Source organism: Dipodomys merriami, unplaced genomic scaffold (assembly GCF_024711535.1).
Source record: "Dipodomys merriami isolate MVZ:Mamm:240054 unplaced genomic scaffold, mDipMer1.0.p SCAF_2, whole genome shotgun sequence".
NCBI classification, from domain to species: Eukaryota; Metazoa; Chordata; class Mammalia; order Rodentia; family Heteromyidae; genus Dipodomys; species Dipodomys merriami.
In genome coordinates, this window is record NW_027203381.1 from 90659583 (window position 1) to 90682696 (window position 23114).

General features: G+C 40.1%; 1 protein-coding gene across 1 annotated transcript in view; it reads right to left on the minus strand.

The window, feature by feature from the left end:
- Positions 1-21630, minus strand: part of Crybg3 (crystallin beta-gamma domain containing 3) — a 98644-nt gene extending 77014 nt beyond the window's left edge. Inside the window, exons 1-2 of the mRNA XM_070030418.1 lie at positions 21329-21630; positions 1515-1584 (exon numbers count right to left, since the gene is read on the minus strand). Of these exons, the coding sequence (XP_069886519.1) occupies positions 1515-1584; positions 21329-21477 (219 nt within the window). The 5' untranslated portion in view covers positions 21478-21630. The remainder of the gene's footprint in view (positions 1-1514; positions 1585-21328) is intronic.
- Between the last annotated feature and the right edge of the window lie 1484 nt (positions 21631-23114).

The following is a 23114-nucleotide window of genomic DNA, read 5'->3' on the forward strand; positions in this document are numbered from 1 at the left end:
ATCTCCAATTAATCACAAAAAGCCAGAACTGGAAAGGTGGCTCAAGTGGAATAAAAAGAGCAAGGCCCTGAGTTCAAGCGCAATACCAGCACCAAAAAAAAAAAAAAGAAAGAAAGAAAGAAAGAAAAAAGAAAAGTAGAAACCAAAATCATTCTGATTTTCATTCTTTCAATAAAATAGTATTTTTCACTATCATGAAGAATAAGTAATGTGAACTTTAATCTTACTCTATTTAATCCACTTGTATTTCACATTGTTTTAGAACATGTTAAGAAAGTATTGATACCAGGAATGAAAATTCACGAGTGTTTCCATTCTTCCACTGACCAAATTAGTTGGTCCTGAAATTCCTAGAGACTGCACTTTCTCCTTGATGGCTGTCATAAACCATGTAAAAACAAAGCAACTGATATCAAAAGCCATGGTTGTCATCACACACCTGGTCACTGATTACACACCTGTTCAATGAACACAAGCATCCAACTTCCTTATTAAAAGACAGGTAAGCTGAGCCAGTGCCTCACACCTGTCATCCTAGCTACTCAGGAAGCTGAGATTTGAGGATCATGGTTCAGAGCCAGCCAGGGCAGGAAAGTCTGTGAGACTATTATCTTCCAACTAACCACCAGAAAACTGGAAGTGGTGCTGCGGCTCAAAATGGTAGAGTGTTAGCCTTGAGCAAAAAAACTCAGGGACAGCTCCTAGGCCTTGAGTTCAAGCCCCACAAGCTAACAAAAAGAAAACCAAACTACTACCACCAACAACAACAAAAGGTGAAAAGGTTAGTCATTTTCAAGGATTTTTCACTCACTTATCCAATAATTGTATGGATAGGTATGTGGCTTATACATATTTTATCCTTGTCCTGAAGAATCACAGAAGGCCAATTCACACCTGCCCAAGCAGATCCATTATACAGCAGTGACTTAGAGGAACGTGTTATTAATTTCTACCCCAAACAGCAGTTGTCTGTGGCATTTCATAAATCAGCCTCATCTTCCAACTTTCTATGGAATAAAGACCATAGAAGTCATACAAGCTGATTTAGAGACTAAAAGACAAAGTACAAAGAAGCTAAAAACCCTATTCCTGGGATAATGGCAAAGCTGAGGCCACAATTCCCTTGTCAGGGCTCTTCTACCAGCCACTGCCCTCCCCTCCCCACAACTTGTACTCCACTTTATGATGCAAATGTCCATCCACTAGGGGGTTGGGCTGAATGTCCACAGAAACTAGTAACTATGTCCTTTGGTGAAATGTAAAATTAAATGTCAGATTCTAAGAGGAAAACTGCTCCGTCGTGAAATTTATTTGCTCAGCATTGTATATACCACAAAATTAAGAAAAGTAAGGGAAAGGGTGGATCACAGGGAGGTAAGAATGTTGAAGGGGATGACATTGCTCAAGATGCATTATATTTATAAACTGCTTTGTAACAACTACATAAGATGATAATGTCTTCAGTAATGACATCAATAATACAATATGATTAAATTTATAATTGAAAACTATACCTTTACTGCTTCTGATGTTGACAATACATTTTCCTTTTTCTGACTTGTGCTCATGGGCTCATTTTCAACCCTGGAGGGGGAAAAAACACATTTTCCTTTGAAATTAAAAGAATTATTCAAACTCATGCAATTTATGTATTTGTGACAAAAATGGAGTAGTCTGTTATCTGTAATGCTTAATTAATGATTCCTGCACAAAATGTTATAGTAAGAATATGATTATTTGAATCTGTAAACTGAAAAAAATACATTCAAAAAGGCTTTGGGAACATGTGAGTGAATAATGCTTAGTGTCTTCTTCACTGATAATCACATCACAATAGCAACAAAGCCAAACAAAGTGGTGCCAGTGTTCAGCTGTCCTAACCTTAAACAGCTTTTCTTTTTATCCAGCTTCTCCACAGCTTGGTAGTTTTCTAACGCCAATTCTGAGTGCTATATCTATTCCATGAATCATATAGTTTCCTATTGTTAATTCTGGGAATACAATTTTCTGGAGGTTCATTTTAATGCTCTTATCTCTAATAGTGTCACAGATGACTCAAGAGATGTTACTATAAACTACTTGGCCTACCAGGTACATATACATCTTTAAAACTCAATGTTTCTACTTGTGTTTACATAGTTTCTTGTTCTCTACTCTTCTAATTCTTTACAAACTGAATAGCTACCCTGTGAAGATCATTAGCCTCTGGACAATTTGTGCTTAAGTAATTCTTTGAAAGACCCAGTCTAGTTGGGGAGTCTGATGTACAAACAAACTTTAACAATATAGATTGGTTATAACTGCTGAATGAACCAAGGGTTGTGGGGTGCAGAGGAAACAATGGCTTCTGTCTGCTCAGTCAAGGGCCCTCAAGAAGGTACAAGGGCAGGGCTGAAGGGACTATGGCATTTTTTGTTTTTTGTTTTTTTTTCTTTGGGAACATGGCATGTTCAATTTTGCTTTAAACCTAAGATGGGACAAGCGGAGGTGATTTGAAAGAGATAAAAATGAGACCAGAGGTCAGTGCATGGCAGACTATGAAGAACTGGATCAACCTGTTCTAGACTGTGATCTTCATCCTACCTACAGTGGAAAGACTTCAGAACCCTGAGGCAGAGACAAGCAGAGGACCATGACTCCAAGTGGACAGAACATAGAGTCAGGGTCACTGCTGGTAGAACAGCTGAAAGGAAGAAGCATTAACAGGTCAGATCAAGGTCAAACCCAAAGCAGATGGGGTAGGGAGGGAAGAAACAGTGTATGCTGCTTAGATTTGTCCAGTCACAAAATCCAGTGCCACTGTGTAGAATAGGCAAGGTATCAATGGTGATAGTGAAAGATGGAACCATAAGACAGACAGACTGTAGATACGGGAAAATACTCCAGATTATAATTTTATTACTTTCCATACCTGATTCAGAAATACATGAGCCAATCTATGAAAGATCCCATGGGCAGCCAGGCTTACTAAACCTTTTAAATGTCAATAGGAAAATCAACAATGTAAAATAAATAAATAAATATATGGCTGTGTGTTATACAATGGAGAAATTTCTATAGAAAAAGTCAGGGAACAAAAGACAAAAACTATACTGAATGATCTGGAGTTATTCAATTATATAATATATGTGTATGTAAAAATAAGAATATTTCAATTATTGCTTTTTTAAGTACAAGTGGGTTTCTTTTTTTTAAATATCAGTAGCCTAAGATTTGCCATAAAGTTGTTTACAATTCAGGTGTTTTTTTTAATTATATGTGCAATGATACTAGACCATGTTCAAACCACAGAAAACAAGCTAGCAGTATATGTGTGTGTATGTATATATACATACATAACACTGAAATTGTCCATCACCAATATAAAAATCACACATATACACAAATGCACACACACACATATATATATACATATATATATACACACACACAAACACACACCCATATAAAGAGAGTGCATAATTATGAAGATTCTTTTCATGCAATTAAGAATAATGTTAAAACTAATTTTGTAAGTGAATAATATAATAACAATCTATTTGAATAATCACTGGAACAACATTTAAATATACAAACACAACTTAATTTTAGTACACTAGCTCTTGCTTGAAGATTCACTTAGTGTTCATAGTCATCTGTAAACACAGTGCCTTAGTGAGTTTGTACATAACACTGGCGAAAGTTCTTTTAACAGGAAATCTGCACAAGAAACACAGCTCTAGGTTCATGGAACTAAGACAGAAAGGCTTTTTAAGCAGCTCTAATTACTTCCAAGGTCAAACTACACATTCACATCCCAAACTCCAGAAAAAGTATAACAGTAGTTCAGCAGGTAAACATATAGCAAACCACTGAGTAAAACTGAAATCACCAATAACATTAGTTGTAATTCTTCAAAGTCTGTAAAATGTATTTTCTATGTTTAGGTACCATGGATCTCATTGCTATATCAAACAAGATGTTTTAAACCTCTGGGTCAAGCCAGGAACCTTTGGCATACACCTATAGCCTAGCACTGAAAAGGCTGAGGCAGGAGAATTATGAGCTTGAGGCTAGCTAGGATACTTAATGAGACTTCATGTTAAAAACAAAACAAAATTTTTAAAAAACTCGAAATTGTAGTTTCATGATACTAATCATGTTTTAAGAGCACCATCTTAATCTGTATCTGCCTCAATCCAGTCTTCAGATGGTTAGAGTAAGACTCTCAAATATCCTCCAACAAATCTCCATCAATTGGCGAACAGATGAGAGTCCTCAATACAGAAAGTCAGTCATGACTTAGTTCTAGACATAACTGACAGAGAAAACCCCTTCACATTATAAGAACAGGCCAAGAAAACCACTTTTTGCTCCGGCCTTCCTTTATAGTTTAGTTGTAGCCACTGTATTTGTTGTGTTCCCACAACACCCAGGAATATTTGTTCCTTATAATGGCTGATTGTTCATTTTCAACTAGCATATAACTTTGTAGGTTCAGTAAATGCATCATTTGTGTCTATCCTAGTCTAGCCTCAAACATGGTACTGTGAAAGCACTCACAGTCTGTTTTTTTTTTTTTTATGAGTTTTGTAAATTTCTTTTTTTTTTTTTTTTTTTGGTTGATCTCGGGGCTTGAACTCTGGGTTTGGGCGCTGTCCCTGTGCTCTTCAGCTCAAGGCGAGAGCTCTTGAGCCACAGCACCACTTCCGGTTTCCTAGTGGTTTATTAGAGATAAGAGTTTCACGGGCTTTCCTGCCTGGGCTGGCTATGAACTGTGATCCTCAAATCTCAGCCTCCTCAGTAGCTAGGATTACAGGCGTGAGCCACCGGTGCCTAGCGAGTTTTATAAATGTCTTGAAAGAGTATAGCAGCTATATCGGTTCTATACCATCTTTCTCTAGAGACTTAAGAAAGGTGTGGGGATAAAATACAAGATAACTGGGCCAAAACCAGTCATTTTCAGTTGATTTAAAAACAATATACACGTATCTATAAGAACACTAACATAGTAGGTGGAGAAGGTGATAGTTCAAAGTCAATTGGGGAAAAAAAATCTGTGACAACCCTATCTCAACAAACAAGAGAGGAATGCTGTTACACATCTGTAATTCCAGATGTGAAGAAGTCCTAGGTATAACTCTGAGAGTAGCTCCGGGCAAAAATTGTGAAACCCTGTCTGAAAATAACTACATTACAAAAGATCTGGAGAAGTAGCTTAGTTGGTAGATCACCTGCCTAGTAAGCAGAAAGCCCTGAGTTCAACTCCCACCACATTAAGAAATTAAACTAGAATACAGTAACTGAAGACACTCAAGAAAGACACTGGACATTGAATTGTCTAATTAATTTTTTTTTAATGATTAGCAGCTGGTGCCAGCAGCTCAGGCCTGTAATCCTAGCTACTCAGGAAGCTGAGATCTGAAGATGATGGCTCAAATACACCTAGGCAGGAAGGTCCATCAGACTTACCTCCAATTAACCACCAAAAGTCATAAATGGAGCTGGGACTCAAGTGGCAGAGTGCTAGCCCTGATTAAAACAAGAACAAAAGCTCAACGACAGTGCCCAGGCCCAGAGTTCAAGCCCAGGGACCAGCATTAACAACAACAACAACAACAAAGAACAGAAAGCCTTTAAAAAATGGGACAATCAGACTCAAAGTTTCAAAGGAAAAAGAAACATACTCAGGCCCAAACTTCAGTAAGGAAGCATTGTGTTCCTATTGTTTGCTAAAAATTTTACTCCCTTTGGGACCTAACTATCTCAATAGAAATATTTTTAGGACATGGCAGGGAGTGTGGGCACAATTCATAATCAAACTGAAGCTTAAATAAAAATGCCTTCCATTTCTAAAGAGCGTGATCATACTTACTGAACAAAAATGGGGGGTTAATCTTGAAAAGAGCACAATTATGAAGACCAGTATGTGACAAAAGCTCACTTTTCAGCAATTTTACTTAGACCACACAGCCACAAGCCAGGAGTCCAACACATACCATTAAGCAGTTACTTGCTCTTTGCCAGCCATAAAATAAAGCAAACCTCTAGGCAACAGGGTAAGAAATAACTGTCTAAGGTTTAATAATTTACATCAAATCCTGACCCATCACTTAAGATATATTCTTATCAAATTCTCCCAGGATTCTCCTGTTTTGCTTTGTTTTTTTCTGCTTATGTGGTGCTGAGGAATTAAACCCAGGGCCTCATGCATGCAAGGCAAGCACTCTACCACTGACCCAACTTCCCAGCCCCTCTCCCAGGATTCTCTAACTCTGGTAAATAAGCATATAGGGTCCAATAGCTCGCCACCCAGTAGAGTGCTCACTTGGATGCTCGAGGCACTATTATTCTTGCTGTAGGAGTTGTCTCCTCACTACTTCATGACCTCTAGCCAGATGCATCAGAAGCTACCTGGGTTACTTCAAAAACTGTGGTAAGCATTGATAACAAGACTAATTAGCAGTTATTGAGAAGATTCATTCACATGGTTCACTACTTATCTTCCAATACCACTGCTCAGTTGCAGCAAAGCACCATCACCCTAAAGAGCACAGACACCATCACAAGTATAGACTGAACCCACGAGGGAAAACTTCCCTTCCTTTAGTCCAGTCCCTCCCAATGACCATGACATAGGACATGCCACTCGACTTTCCTGGAGTCAGGTCCTCAGGTGGTCAGACTGCAACTTCCAGTCAATGAAACTCTTGGGTACCCTCAGGGGAGGCAGAGGGAGACAATAAGGAACAGCAAAGCTCTTCACTCCACCTATAACACACACAACACACCTTCTTCTCCCATGCCTTTTCTCTCAACATCATGTCCAGGCTGCGTCAGAAAAATCTAAAGACATGAATATACCTTTCCATCACTGTCTTATGGAGGCTTGCTCACTTTTCCACAGATGATGAAGTCAATGACATCATTAATCTTTGGAGAGGAGCCAATCTTTGGGACTAAGGACATCACTGAGAGTCCTTTAGATCAACCCTAAACACACGATCACTTAATGTGTTAAGGAAGTACCAGATTCAGGAAGATACTTACATCTAACCAGCACCTGCCAATCTATCATCTTTAGAGATATGTGATCATTCCCAGGATCTTTTGCCAAGGCTTTACTGTCTCTCCTTCTTCACTGCTCAGTCTGTAACTACCTGAAATCAAGTCCCCATTCTAGTTCTTTATTTCTGCAGTACAGGTACCAGTAATACTGCAACAACAAGGAATAGGAATTAGTGAGAATCTCTGTAACTTCCCCATTAGTATAAAACTAGTGTAACCCCATTAGTATAAAACTCAGCTGTCTCTAGAACCCTGGTCCACCCAGTAGCATCTCTTTAGGTGTATGGTTGTTAGGCCTCTTTCCTGGCATGCTGCTTCTCACCACAGAGCCCACCTGACTCAACTCCTGTGACAAAACTCGCAGCCAGTCACACTCTGGCCTTTTATCGTGTGATCAAATCATACACAAAGACTCCAGTTGACTTTCTCCTGGAGTACATAAAAACATAAGAGCAAGCCTGTTACCTACCTACTACCTTTCTGCCATTAGAAGTAAAATGCTTTGAAAACTCAATGGTGGTATGTTTATTCCAGGAACAACACCTTAGGTACAAAAGGCAAGTCAAAACATAGATGATTTTGCAGATACAGAAATAGAAGCTGATATCCTTGCCAGACATGGAATCCTAGGCCTGTTGTGATCACCACAGCAGCAGGATGAGCAGCAAAAGAATCAGACAGAGTAGCTGGGCTCATACGTTGGCCTGTAGGTACTCTAGCTACTCAGGAAGCTGAGATTTGAGGATCGCAGTTCAAAGCCAGCCCGGGCAGCAAAGTCCGTGAGATTCTTATCTCCAATAAACAACCAGAAAACCAGAAGTGGCGCTATGGCTCAAGTGGTAGAGTGCTTGCCTTAAGCTGAAGAGTTGAGGGACAGGCCCAGAGTTCAAGTCCCACAACGGACGACAAAAAAAAGAATCAGGAAAGGGAACTTGGGAGTCTTTTGTGATAAACGAAGGAAAAAAAACGATAACTAAAATACCGATTTGGTATTTAGTACCAGTGTATTATAACAAAAAGGAAGAAATATCTACTATCCCCTAAGTTCAAAGATCTAGGTGACTTCTTGGCCCCACCCTCTTAGCCTTCATTGTTTCCTTATATAGGATAAAGACTTTGACCCCCACACCTTCCTGAGGGGTCTGCTTAGTCTATGAAGGTCATCTACATGAGCCTAAAGATTATTTTTCTTAGAAATATAGCCTTATGTGGCAAGATGTATAGTTTTCTTTGCTCAGTATTATATGTCAGGTATGTTACAGATTCGATTGATTTTGTGCATTGGCCTGTAGCCCCATGAGCAAGCATAAGTCTACCTCTATGGGGAAAATAACAATTTCCACATCAATAATTTACAAACAACCATCTGGAAAACTGTCCATTCATAAATGGTGACTGACAGCAGTGGTGTGCTACTTGTATTTTTTAAACAACCATTAACAGGATATAAAACAGGTGGTTATGGCACCATTTCTGGTCTTCAAATTAAAAGGTAACTAAAAGTTGCAATTTAAGGCAGTCAAACAGCATGTTGTTTAGTTCAAACATCTGGCATTTGAATGATTTCAAATCTCCAGAGAAAATTAGGAGAAGGGAAGAAAAGTAACAGCCATGATTACGAGGTTTGCTTGCTTTGCAATCTTAGACTCTTCTGACACAGCTTTTCTCTAGAATGTCAGCCTTCTCCTATAATTTCTGTATCTACCATGAAGCTACTTTTTATGTCTGTCTTCCTTCTCACATTCACCAAGAAGACCATAATTACAGTTCAATCATGGGCTGTAGAGGGAAAATCTCAGTATGTCTGATGTGTTCCTGGGCTGTCTACCACATACCTACTCTTCCAAAAGGCCTCCATCCACCTTATACCAAGAATAAGCTTAAGAATAAGCACCGAGACCCACCAGTCAAGAATCAACACCTTGAATCTTTTTTGGTAGGACATAAATTCAAAACATGTGTTCTAGCTCCTTTCTGAAATACAGCATTTAATGTGGGATAGCTCAATGTTTGAACACGATCTAACATGCATGAGGATCTGGGTTATATCTTCAGTACCACAAAAAAAATTAAGTAATAAAAGTGGGACATTCATCCCTGCATTGTCAAAAAAAAAAAAAAACTCTGCTTAGGAAAGAGACTGGAGACCTAAGGATAAGCAAAACTATTCCTTCCCAGAGCTCTCCAAAGGGTGACATGGCTGACCTCTCATCCAAATCAAATCCTTCCTCTTCTGTAAGTTGTTCTGACATACACATATGGATAATATATGCAGGAATATATTAAACAATACTTTCCCAAAGTAAATCATAGCCTGACATTGATGACTCATGCCTTAATCCTAGCTACTTAGGAGGATGAGATTTGAAGATCAAGGTTCGAGAAGAGTCTAAGCAGAAAAGTCCATGAGAGTCTTAACTCTCCAATAGAACACTCAGAAAAAGCTGCAAATGAAGTTGTGGCTCAAGTGGTAGAGCACTGGCCTTGGCAAAACAAACAAGCAAACAAAAAAGGTTAGAGGTAGCACTTTGGTCCTGAGTTCAAGCCCCACAACTGACTAAAAATAAAATAAGAAATCACACCATTTCAATCCCTCTCTAGGAGCTCGCAAGTTCTCTCTCACCAGGTCTCTGGTACTCTCCCCAAGTTACTGATGGTCTTCCTCCTGTTCTAGGTGAGATCCTTCTGTCCACACTGGTATCTACCCCAGTGATCCTGTAGACACCTACAGAAGGAATAACAGGAAGAAGGGTACTTGTCTGTAAGTAGACAAGCATTATGATATGCTTTTACTTTTTTTTCTTATAACTTCATATCTGCTTGACAAAAGCAAGTTTTACTCTATAAAAGATTTTAAAATGGCAAAGTATTAGGATTTTTTAAAAGGAAAACAGAAACAAATGAGTGAATGAAAGCCATGAACAGAGATAGACAAATGGCAAAAACACTACTAGTATAAGCATTACATCATGGCAAACTGTTTGTTTCAATGTAGAGTAAGTACATTGTCAAATAAGATCCTAATCTACCTACTTTGGTGAATGGAACAATTAGTCAAAATTATGACAGTTCCCATTGTCGGCTTTGACTAATAAACAGCACCACAAAACTCTTCCAGTCAGGTCTGCACCTGGTTATTATACAAGCAAGACAGAAGGCAGAGAGGTCACATCTCACCTGACCAGTTTCTAGTCCGTAAGACATCAAATCCAGCTGGGTGCCAATGGTTCACACCTGCAATTCTACATACTCAGGAGACTGAGATCTGAGGATTCCAGGTAGAAGCCAGTAAAAAGCAGGACAGTCCATGAAGAGTCTTATCTCCAATTAACCATCAAAAAGCCAGAAGTGGAGTAGCTCTAGTGGTAGAGCCCCAGTCTTGGGAGAAAAAGTTAAGTATACTGCCCAAGCCTGAGTTCAATCCCCAGTACTAGCACAAACCCACACAAAAAAAATGTAAAACCCCAAATATATCATTCTTGTACTAAGATGCATGGTAGTTAAAATTGTAATTGTCCACCAAAGGTAGTATGCACTTTTTGCAAACATGTTAAAAAATAGAATAAAAAAAGAAATTTCTAACATGTATCTTCTAGAAATTACATGAAAGTAGTATTTGTGACTGAAACCCAATTTCAGGTCATTTATGGCACTGGTATTCTGGCTATCACTATGGGTTATATTTTTATTATACCACCTTATTTTAAATGAACACTGCAAGTCTAATGTCTGACTTGATAAGTATGTTGGAAACCTTTGGTGTTTACTCTTTTAGCAATTATTCCAAATGGCCACTATTAGGAGATAAAGTTCTAAGTTCAATTTATACTCACATAAAGAATTAAAAGATTGGTCACTATTATATTTGCAAGCTTCCTAGCTATTTTTGACAAAGCAAGATTAATGAACACACTTAAATTCTTAACACACTTAAATAACAGAACACAATAGGAAATAAGCTATTAGGTAATAAGAGCAAGAAAAACAGCATTCTGGAGAAGACAGAGTTTTGAAGAGCAGAAGCAGACAGTGATTCAGAATGGGTAAAAGTACAATGTAAATAGGTGCTAAGGAGACATTTTGGTTTATCAGAGACACAATGCCTGAACAATCTCAAGAGATTTGGAAGTCCAAGATAGGGAGTAAGCCACATGGCTAAAATTTACCAACCTCTAACTCAGCTCACATCCCTAACCCCATCACAACTCACAGTCCCAAATGACAGACTTTTGACAGGAGAGTAGAAAACAAAAAAAAAATGAACAAAAACCTCCAAGCTCTGGAACACTAAGAATAGTTAGAACATACAAAACATAGACAACAAGGGATTTGAGGAAAACCTTTTAACCTAAAGAGTAAAACATTAAGGTTTAAAGTGAAAGAGCCTATGTACTACCCAAAAAACTGATAAATAAACTATGTGTAACTTATTATATGCACTTGTAGACATTGGATTAAAATGAGATTTCAAAATTTGAAAAAAGAAAAAAGAAAAAAAGAAACATGAGTTACAAAAAAGTCCTGGAAATAAGATTGTAATTAAAATTCTCAATAGCAACAGAATTTCAATGAAAGGAAATGAAGAAACATCTTCAAAAGCCTAAGCAAATAATTTCTATCTGACAAAGCTTAGCTAAGAAAACTATCATTAAAAAGAATGGGCAAAGACATATTCAGGAACGCAGACTGAATGAATTTTATTTCATATATATTCATGATGTTGAAAGCAAGCATTGTAAGTTTTATAAATTTTTTAATCATCCTAGATGTAGCATCAATTAAGAAAATGCAAAACACGGTTTTAAGCAAAAGCAAAAGATTTTAAAAAGAAATGTAATCATAATACAGGACTTAGCAGAAAATATATAGTCATACAAATCTGCAAAATCACTTTTAATATAATCCCCCATATTATAACAATTTCTTTGGCTGGATGAGTAAAGAGACAAAATAGCTAAGTCCGCATCTTTCATAACCAGAAATCAAATCAATCAATCAATCAATCAATCAATCAATCTATCTATCTATCTATCTATCTATCTATCTATCTATCTATCTATCTATCTATCTATCTAACCTAGAAATAACACTAAAGCATTTTTAAATATCTATCCAGAAATAGAGATTAACTTTCCTGTAAGAAGGTCTCAAAATGTGTTCATATCACTTAAGTGCTCCCATAGCCTCATTTTTTTCACCTGTGCAATATCTATCTTCCTCACAGAATGACCTAAGTGCAAGCAGATAATGGTGGATGCTCAATGCTAGTTTTCCTAGCAAAGTGCCTAAGTGACAATACACTAATTCTTGTTAAATATGTGAAGCTTTCATATCAAATGATCACATGGAGAAACTGGCTAATATGTTTTAACTTGTGATATTTTCAATAAATCATCAGTCTTCCTAATCCACAGGGCCTGTTAATTTTGCATATACCTACCAGCCTGAAGAGTTTTGCCAGATATACTAAAGCTGGAAGAGACTTTAGAGGTAACTAACAACTAAACTATAACTAAATTGTAACTAAAGACTCTGGGAAAGTTAAGAACTTGTCATAGGGCTCAAAATCAGTTAATATTTTTGTGGCTTTCAGTGTTTTTTCCATAAGAAAGTCTAACTCATACATGGAGAAAGTATCAAAACTGTTCAATGGTTCTGCATTATTCATACGATTTACATATGGGTAACTTAAATACTTTCTCAGTTGAATGAGTTAATGTACTCCATTCTCCCATTCTCTCTTTGGACACCTTTTGTAATTTCTCTTTTTTTTCTTTTTTTCTTTTTTTTTTTTTTTTTTTTTTTGTCGGTTGTGGGGCTTGAACTCTGGGCCTGGGTGCTGTCCTTCAGCTCTTCAGCTCAAGGCAAGCACTCTATCACTTGAGCCGCAGCACCACTTTTGGTTTTCTGAGTGGTTTATTGGAGATAAAGAGTCTCATGGACTTTCCTGCCCCGGCTGGCTTTGAACCATGGTACTCAGATCTCAGCCTCCTGAGTAGCTAGGATTACAGGCATTAGCCAACAGTACCTGGCTCCCTTTTGTAATTTCATTATGATAAAATTAACTTGGCTGTTTGCCTCTTTTTAAAGCAGATCTTAAAGCAACCAGTTTTCTTTTTGATTTCTAAAAAGATTAATTCATATATTTTTTAATATCCAAAGATTTAAAATAAAGGCTCCTCATGTCCTCTGTTGCTTCACCCAGTCCTCATTCATCCAAAATAAGGAACACAACTCTAGTAATAGATTGTTTGCACCATCTCTTTTCATTACAATAAACAATAGTTTACTTCTTATTTATTAATGTAACTTGGAGGTATTTCCTTATCAGTACATTAACATTTTTTCTCATTCTTTTTTACAGCTATATAATATTATATTATATGGCTGTTCATTGGATGAGAATCTCCCCATCTAATCTACTACTTTTCATCTATTGCTATTAAAACAATGCTGCATTGATTAAGCTGAAAAAGCAGCTTTTGGCTGGTTTGCAAATTTTGCATGTCTGATGGAATTCCTAGAGAAGAAATGCGAGTATGTGAGTGTGTAATATTGACAGAACTTCTTAAATTTTCCTCCAAAGTGGTGTATCAATTTACCCTCCCACAGTAAGTGGGTGAGAGTTCCAGTTCACAAATAAGTAGATGTATTATATTTCTAGTTTCCATTCATAGCTGTTTGAAGACTAATTCTTTTATGTACTTAAATGTTAGTTTATAATTGGTATAAATGTACATATTTCTTTTCCTCTCTCTTAAATCAGAACTATAAATTCTTTACAGTGCAGAACACTGATCTAGTCCATCCAGGCAGATGTCCGTCTGCATAGCTTTTATTTCTATTCAAACCCATTGACTAAGGCCAGCCTTTTTTATGATTCTTCTCAAGCTAAGTAGAAGAAGCTATCAAACAATGCTGTAAGCTTTGAAATTCAGAAAAGAGAATTTGACTTTGAGAATTTGAGACTTTTGAGCACTGAATTTTTGAAAGCCTGAAATCATAAAAATGGAGTGAAGGTACTTCTCATAAATTACTCTGAGGATTAGTGAATCTGTACATATTTAAAGGCCTAGGCATAGGGCTTAGGTTTGGATAGGGCATTATTGCAAACTGGTTTTATTGTATTGTCATTCATCTGCCAGGACACACACACACACACACACACACACACACACACACACACACACACACACACACACACACACACACACACACACACACACACACACACACACACACACACACACACACACACACACACACACACACACACACACACACACACACACACACAAAGAATAAAAAGAAGAAACACAAAACACTTGGCTATGCAAACAGCTGTTGTTATACTGCTTTGGGACACTTCCAATTAAATATTTCCAAGAGTTAAACATTGAAGGAGAGTCCCACTGGAGTTGTACCATTACTTGGCCAGTCACACCTGCCAAGTAAACACTAAGGATAAATTATTTCTACTTGCAAAACTTCAACTTCTTCTCTAACAACAACAAGCCATTGTGTGTAAGAACTGCCGCTCACTTGGAACAACAATTCTAAAAGAATGCAAGTTTCTGCTTCCCTCTAGTACTTGGGGAGCCCGCAGAGATGAAGAGCAAAAGGAACACAGAGAAAGCACTTCCACCCAAAGCTGGTGATACATTTACATTACCATATCTCTTCCATGAGTCTGGCTTGACAAACACTGTTAATCAAACCATGCTCAGAGAAATATTAATAATGTACCAGGTTATTTTGAAAGCCCAATTAAATTTCTCACACAATACACTGCATTCAAGAAACACAAAGTTGCTCTGAACCAAACAAGTCACACACACCAAAAACACACTTAGCTTATAATGAACTCATTTAGGGACTAGAGATATACATCTCTCCTATTAATTTATGACTCCAGTGAGGAAAGTTTTGGTCATTCATTCATCATCGTGTTCCTGTTGTTTAGTGTGATATTGGACAGAGAACAGTCATATTAATTCATAGATTGAACAGATTCAGATGATGATTTCTTTAATTTTTATTTGATGCCAATTCTTTCTTTCAACAAATAGCCTGGATAATTTTCTTTATTTTAAATTCACACCTACCTACAGGTCCTTGCTACCAGAATTTTATTTAACATTTCTAATAAATGTAGTATCTGGCCTTCTATGTACTTCATTAAAACTTTGTGTAGAAAATGAAATATTTTGTTTTCAGGTATTATTATTTTCCATTTTACCTATTTTATACATGATCAATAAAAATGTCAAAAAAAAAAAAAAACAAGCTGGGTACTAGTGGCTCATGCTTGTAATCCTAGTTACTTAGGATGCTGAAATCTGAGGATCCTGGTTCAAAGCCAGGATCTCCAATAAATAACTTATCTCCAATAAATAACTTATAAGCTGCTATAAGTGGCTCTGTGGCTCAAGTGCTAGAATGCTAGCCTTGAGCACAAACAGGCTCATGGGCAGCACGGAGGCCCTGAGTTCAAGCCCAGAAGCAGCCAGCACTCCCCCAAAAAGTTCAAAATACCATCTTTTGTTCAATAAAGTTAGAGGTTATTATTACATAAATTTAATATAAGCCAAGATATAAAACAATTACAACTCCAGTATATGCATACTGTACAACTGAGTACAATTTTAAGGAATCCCTATAACAAGAAACAGAATTCCAAAATGAACTATCTGACAAACACCCTGGTTTAAATGACAGGCACTCTGGTTAAATCCAAGAATAAAAAGTTATAAAAAGCAGAGTTTAATACCCCAAAACATTTTATATTTTTATTTTGCTGCCAAGAGTATATATTAACAAATACACTCAAGTATCTGGAAAAGTACACACCTGAGGATTTCTAGAACTTGCTAGAGATCTTTCCTACTTCATGTAAGAATTTCTGATGTGTCTTGGGTATTTCTTCCAAACCAGTTACCAACTATTTTTAATCATGCTTTCAAATAATGAAAATACAATCTTTTTTTGTTTTTGTTTTTGTTTTTGTCAGTCATGGGGCCTGAATTCTGGGCCTGGGCACTGTCCCTCAGCTCTTCAGCTCAAGGCTAGCTCTCTACCACTTGAGCCACAGCACCATTTCGGCTTTTTTTTTCCTGCTTATATGGTGCTGAGGAATCAAACCCAGGGCTTCATGAATGCAAGGCAAGCATTCTACCACTGAGCCACCTTCCAAGACTGAAAATGCAATGTTAAGGAAAGACTAAATAATAATGTTTCTTTTTTCATATAATGGATGATGTTGGTAAGCTTAACCTAAAGGCTAGCAGGTCTCAGGCTGGTCATCAAAGACACTATAGACACTTCTTACAAGAATGTCTCCTTGGGCTGGGAAAGTGGCTTAGTGATCTCTACCATTTGCTTGACTAGCATGCATGAAGCCCTGGGTTCAATTCCTCAGTACCAAATAAACAGAAAAAAACAGGAGTGGGGCTGGGAAGGTAACTCAGTGGTAGAACGCTTGCCTTGCATGCATGAGGCCCTGGGTTCGATTCCTGAGCACCACATAGGCAAAAAAAAAAAAACAGGAGTGGTGCTGTGGGTCAAGTGGTAGAGTGCTAGCCTGGAGGAAAAGAAGCTCTGGGACAGTGCCCAAGCCCTGAGTTCAAGCCCTACAACTGGCAAAAAAAAAAAAAAAATGTCTCCTATACTATATCCCATTATCATCCTGAACCCATCATTCATCACCCTCAGCCTTGGTGACAAGTAAAAACACCCATCCTATCTATGCTTCTGAAAGTCGACTTACTAGAGTGGAGAATGTACTATTCCTGAACAGTAAAATCACTGTAAATCCACAGTCCAATCAACATACCAGATCCTTACTTGAGAAATAAGACATAAGCCACTGCCCCCTAGGTCCAGGGATCTGATCTTACATTCTTGCAATTAATGTCATTGTATCAGGTCACTGAAATTAACAGCAAAAAAGAATATACCTGAAACGAGCTCTGTTATTACCAGGTCTGGAAGTGAAGAAGGTCCCAATGACTTACATATACAAACTTAGGCTTTTTCTTCTTTTTTACATGTGTGTCTGGGGGAGAAGGTCTTGCAGGGAGGAGAGCCTTGAACTCAGGGCCTGGGCACTGTCCCTGAGCATTGTTGCTCAAGGCTAGTACTACCAACTTGAGCCACAACTTGACTTTTGGATTTTCCTGCTTGGGCTGGCTTCAAGCTACAATCCTCAGATCTCAGCCTTCTGAGTTGCTAGAAGCACCGGTGACTGGCTTTACTGTGTTTTGTTTTGCTTTCCTTTGGGGATTGAATTAGAGACTCGTACTTGCTAGGTAATCATCCTACCACTCAAACCATGCCCCCAGTCCTTTTAGTTTTCTCTATTTTTTTTTCCAGAGAGTCTGACACTAACTTCACCAGACTGGCCTTGAACCCCTATCTTCCACTTCAGGAATAGGTAAGATTATAAATGTTGATTTGTCATACCCAGAGCATAAAAATAAATAAAATAAATAAAAGTACTAAAACTTTAGAGTCAGACCTACCTAAATTCAATTTACCCCCAAGACTTAACTCCTCTCATGATATAATGTCACTCCCACTAGGGAGGAGCGATGCTTCTCTCCCTCCCACCCACCTGGGCAAAAGGGTTTCTGAGTTATCACAACAGCCAGAGGATGCTACTAGTAATTTGTAAGGAAAGAGGTTCATGGGTGTTAACGTCCTGCAATGGACAAGAAGGTCCAGTTTAAAGAATTGTTACGCCCAATACATAGATAGCATCTAATAACTAAGCATTCACCCACCCTCAGCTACCTCAATTGAAAGAGGGTGATAAGTGAGCTACCTTTACGGTGTGGTTTAAATCAGATGCAGTAATAAAAATACCCAGCCCTGATTAAGCACACATTCAATCCTTAATAGACACTGTTCACGCCTTCTTATCTCCCTTCTGAGTTACAAACTTTGAGTGGAGCTAAGCTTAAACATGTCCACAAAAGATGAACCAGCAAAGAAACAAACTTGAGCAATCACTTTCTCAAAACTGATCAAATAAGGCAATATTTTAGTAATAGCTGCTTAATAGGTTTTTGACAAAATTCTCTGAACTCTAAATCAAGAGCCAAACATTCTGTTTCGAGAACTTTCTGACTTAGCAAAAGTAACTTTCTGACTGCTTCTTTCACTACATCCCACTGATACATATAACCTCAAGCAAGCCATCCATCCAACCCAGCAGGCCTCTGCTCACTCTAATAACAGTTCCCAACTCCTCTCTATCCTGCAGGATAGACTTTCTACTCAAAGAAACCTCAGCAATGTGTGAAGGTCATTTAAATCAACTGGACAATGAGGCCCCTTTGCTCTCCTCATCACTTCTGAGCACTCCTGTCTTTGTGTTTTCAGACTGGGCTTCATTCTCAGCAATAATTCTCAAACTGGAATCTACAGAACTCTGTTAGTTCTCGTTTCCTATGAAAACATTAACTGATTGCAATTTCAATTTCTGTATACTCTAGATTAACACAAGCACTTATAGGATATAGTCAATTAACTTGAATGTCCACACTATAGTTTGAATATACAACAATGGTATTGCTTATTACCCTTTTTTAAGTGTGCTGAACATGAATGAGAACAGAACAGCACAAACCTGATAAATATATAAATGCTCAATATATAAATGTTCACATCAAATGAAGCCCAAATAACTCAGAGCACACCATAAAAAAACAAGCTTTTTCTATGGTTCAGATAGGAAATGATAGAGGAGCTGTACTGGGATACAGTACATTCATAGCAACCTCTGAAAGACTTTATCTATCCAATTTGAACCATATACCTTTGGTAGGTAACCTCTAAACAACTTCAGAATAGAGTAGATTGACTTTCATTTGTTTTGTGGTAATATTTGTGTTTAATCTTTTATTCTGTTCTTAAGAAATTGTTAAGGAATTCTGTTCTTAAGCAATTTATGCTGTTTGGTATTTGTACATGGATTAGCTAAGGCATAAAATGCATGTAAGTAAATACTAGGGGTGTAGAAAAGAAGACTGTACAATATAAGTATGAGAGCATGCACTTCATCCCAAGTTCATAGATCAACCAGAATGTAGACATTAATCCTTAATGTCTACATTAAGGGGCCTCAGTGTGGCAGGCACAGTATAGGATTTGACATATGCCCACTGAGTGAAAAGTAGCTGTGTGATTTTTGAGCAACTCTCCTTAATGCAGTAAAATGAAAATCCTTATCATTCCAGTTTGTCCAAGGTCATGTTCAATAACACTAAACTACCATGTAAATTCCAAGAGCTAGACATGTTATATATTAGTATTACTGTTTTCAAATGATCTTCTCAGCTTCCCACAGATCCTTGAAAGATTGCCAGCCATCTTAGCACCCCTACCTATCACAGCAAGCATGCTGTCTATTGAACTGACTCCTCTATCCCCAAACCACCATTACACAAGGTGAATTCTGCTCTCATTAACACTTAGTTTTAACTGCCACAAAAAGACACAGACAAAATACCCTCTCATTTTTAAAGAAGATCACAGTGACAAGCTGCAATTCTGTTTCCAGTCTTGTTAACACCAGGATCTTGTGTTTCTGGGACACTGGGCACTTCTAAGCATTTCCATTTGTTTCATTACACTTTCAATAAAGGCTTTGTGTTCGTTTCTATCCTTGAAAAGAAAGATTTAAGCTCACTTTTAAATGGTGACAATACCCACACAAGGGATTATCTGCTAGACCCTTAACATCTGGCAAGTTCTATAAAAGATAAGGACAAAATTAGTGTTCATATGAGCACAATCAAAATCTTCATTGTCAAAAAGCCACAATCTCTGCCTATCCATCAAGCAGAGGAGGAACTAGTTGCTGCTAGTGGTCAGGGCAGAAAAAGAGTTCAGAATGGGGAAATTCCTTAAAAAGGCAAAAGGAGGCGGGCAGGGTTTCAAGACAATGCTAATAGGAACCTGACATTGCCTACTGACTCCTTTCAAACACTGTTTCCCATGTTTCCAACTTTTGCTGTGTCTACTTCTGACTCCTAGTAGCCAAGACAATGTTTTTACTGCGATAACAGGCACTTCAGACTCCTTCTATCTGACATCCTGGTTGAGACTTCTCAGACTTCAAAACTATTTTTGACTACTGTGTAACTCTGAAGTTTAAAGCCCTAAGCAGTCTTAGTACTAACAACGGAAACTTCCAAGGAGGCTGGTTGGTCAATTACCACCGTTGGAATTTTCTTGGAAAACTAAAAAAAAAAAAAAAAAAAAGTACTTTCCTAACAGATGGCCATCATGGAAATGTTCTACAGGTAGAGGAACATAAAAGACTAAAATTACATCATCACATCTTAAACCCTAAATACCAGTGGAACCAGGTCAGTCACAGTTGTTTCTCTATCCATTTTTTTTAAAGGCCCACCATGAAGGTTTTGGGTCTGAGGAAAAGAGTGAGTTCTTCAATAAACGGTTCACCTTCCTTCTAGTACAATTGGGAGGGGTAGCTTATCTTCCCACAAAAAGTTGTGTTTCAATTAGTCTTCCTCCTCCAGGAGAGAGGGAAAGACTCAGCTACAGGAATCTCAATGAGACTTGTCTCAAAAGTTGGGTTTTATAAGCAGGTGGAGGGAGAGCGAGGACTACAGAGATGGGGCAGGATACAACTACTGAAACCAAGGCAGATCCAGACCCGGTTTCTGGAATCTATTGGGGGAGTTTCAGACAGAAAAAAAATTAACTTAAATTAGATGGCAGCATACCAGCCCAGGGGTGGGTGCGGGTGAGCGGATGCCCCGCAGCGCTAGCTACCTTTTCCACCCTCGCCATCTCCTCCCTCCCCAGCGGCTGGCAGATCGCGCGCCCCTTCCCCGGGCTGAAGACTCCTCCGGGCTCACAAGTGTTTCCCATTACCGCCGGCGGGACGCCAGGGAAGTCGCTTTTTTTTTTTCTGCCACAGAACTTGGAGAGCAGACGCGTGTGTGGACCGGGAACCGAGTCCCGCGGGGGAGGTGGGAGAGGGCGGTGCGTGGCGAGGCTGGACCCGGGGATGCACCGGCCGCGGGCCCCGCACGCACTTACCCCGGGGAAAGGGAGCGCAATCGGGCTCCGGGAACTAGGCGCGAAGCAGGAAACTTCAGCAATGGAGGAAGGAGAACAGAAAGTGGCGAGGGAACCGCAGCCTGGTCCGGGATCGGCTCCGGGTGGGCGGCCAGGGCGGGCGTCCGGTCCCCCCTCTTCTCCCTCCAAGTCCCCGCGGAGACCCCGGAGCGCCCCCCGCGGCTCCCACCTGGCAGCGCCGCCGCCCAGGGCGGACGGCTGGCTCTTCCCCAGCTTCCCCTCCTCTTCCTCTTCCTTGTCCCGGGAAGGATTTCGGGCAGCGAAGAACCGGGAGAAGCTGTGCCAGGGGGCACTGCCTCGCCTCCGGCCACCGGACATCGCCCACCTCGAATGACCGCCAGCCCGGGATGGTCTACGAGGAACGAAACGAGACGGTGCCTGGGGAGCCCCGCGCCCGGAGCGCAGCCCGGCCAGGCCCCGCCGGACCCGCCTTAAGCAGGAGCTGACTCCGCGCGAGCCGCCGGCCCGGCTCAGTCCATCCCGGGCGGGAGACACGGGCCCGACGCGCTCCCCGCGCGGCTGCTCCGCGCGCCCCGGCGCCGCTCCTCCCCTCGCCCGCGCCCGGGCCGCCGCAGCCCGCCCTCCCCCGGGAGGAGCCAGCGCCGCGGCACCGCCCCGAGCCCGGGCGCCGCAGCCACCCGCGTCCCGAGCCTGAGACCCCGCCGGACCGACCCGCCCAGGAGACCCCCGGGCTGGGCTGCAGGCGCGCCCCCGGGGCGCGGGGCTCTGGCTTCCCGCCCGTAGGAGTTCAGAACGCAGCCCATTGGTCCTGGCATCCAGTTATGGTTACCGACTAGGTTTCCAGACTACAATGTTCAGAGTTTTCAGACTCTGAGAAAGGTTTCAGAGTGAAGATTTGGTGAAAAAGCACTACCGGAACCACCGCAGGCTGCGGGTGAGCTCACAAACAGCCACTCGGAAGGCAGCCTTGTCCAGTTGTGTGTGTGTGTGTGTGTGTGTGTGTGTGTGTGTGTGTGTGTGTGTGTGTGTGTGTGTGCGGGTGAGCTCACAAACAGCCACTCGGAAGGCAGCCTTGTCCAGTTGTGTGTGTGTGTGTGTGTGTGTGTGTGTGTGTGTGTGTGTGTGCGGGTGAGCTCACAAACAGCCACTCGGAAGGCAGCCTTGTCCAGTTGTGTGTGTGTGTGTGTGTGTGTGTGTGTGTGTGCAGCCTTGTCCAGTTGTGTGTGTGTGTGTGTGTGTGTTACAGCTATCCCAGGGCTGAATCTCAGAAATGCTAGGTTCAACAGGGCACAGGTGGCTCACGGCTGAAATCCTGCCTACTCCCAAGTCTGACACGTGTTTGAAGCTGGTCCAGGCAGACAAATCAGCGTCTCTCATATTCAGTTAACCACAAAAATGCTGGAAGTGGAGCTGTGGCTCAAAGGATAGAGCGCCAGTCTTATGGAGGGGGTGGGGAAAGCTTAAGCAGAAAGCAAGAGGCCCTGAGATCAAGCCCAGGTGGTAATGCAAATAATGGGGCTTCCAGGGGAGGGAAGGGAAGGCAGGACTAAAAGGCCTCGGGAACCTTCTCCTACTGACTTACCTGTACAATAACAATCCAAATGCACTCCCAAGTATTCTGCTTCTCTGCTCCAGGAGCCCTTTCCCCAGGACAGTGGTTAAAAATCAAGTATGAGCTGGATGCTGGTGGCTCATTTCTGAAATTCTAAATTAGTCAGGACCTTAGATCTGAGGGTTGGAGTTAAAACCCAGCCTGGGCAGGAAAATTCCTTGAGACTCTTACCTTCAATTAACCACCAGAAAACAGGAAGTGGAGCTGTGACTCAAGTGACAGTGAGCTAGGCAGGCAAAAACACCTCAGCAATAGTGCCCAGTCCCTGAATGCAAACCCTAGGACCGGTACAAAAAATTAAAAATTAGAAAACAAAATATAATTCACTTGTAAATGCTGGAACACATAATTCTGGTTACAGAGGCCCCTAGCAAATGTTTCT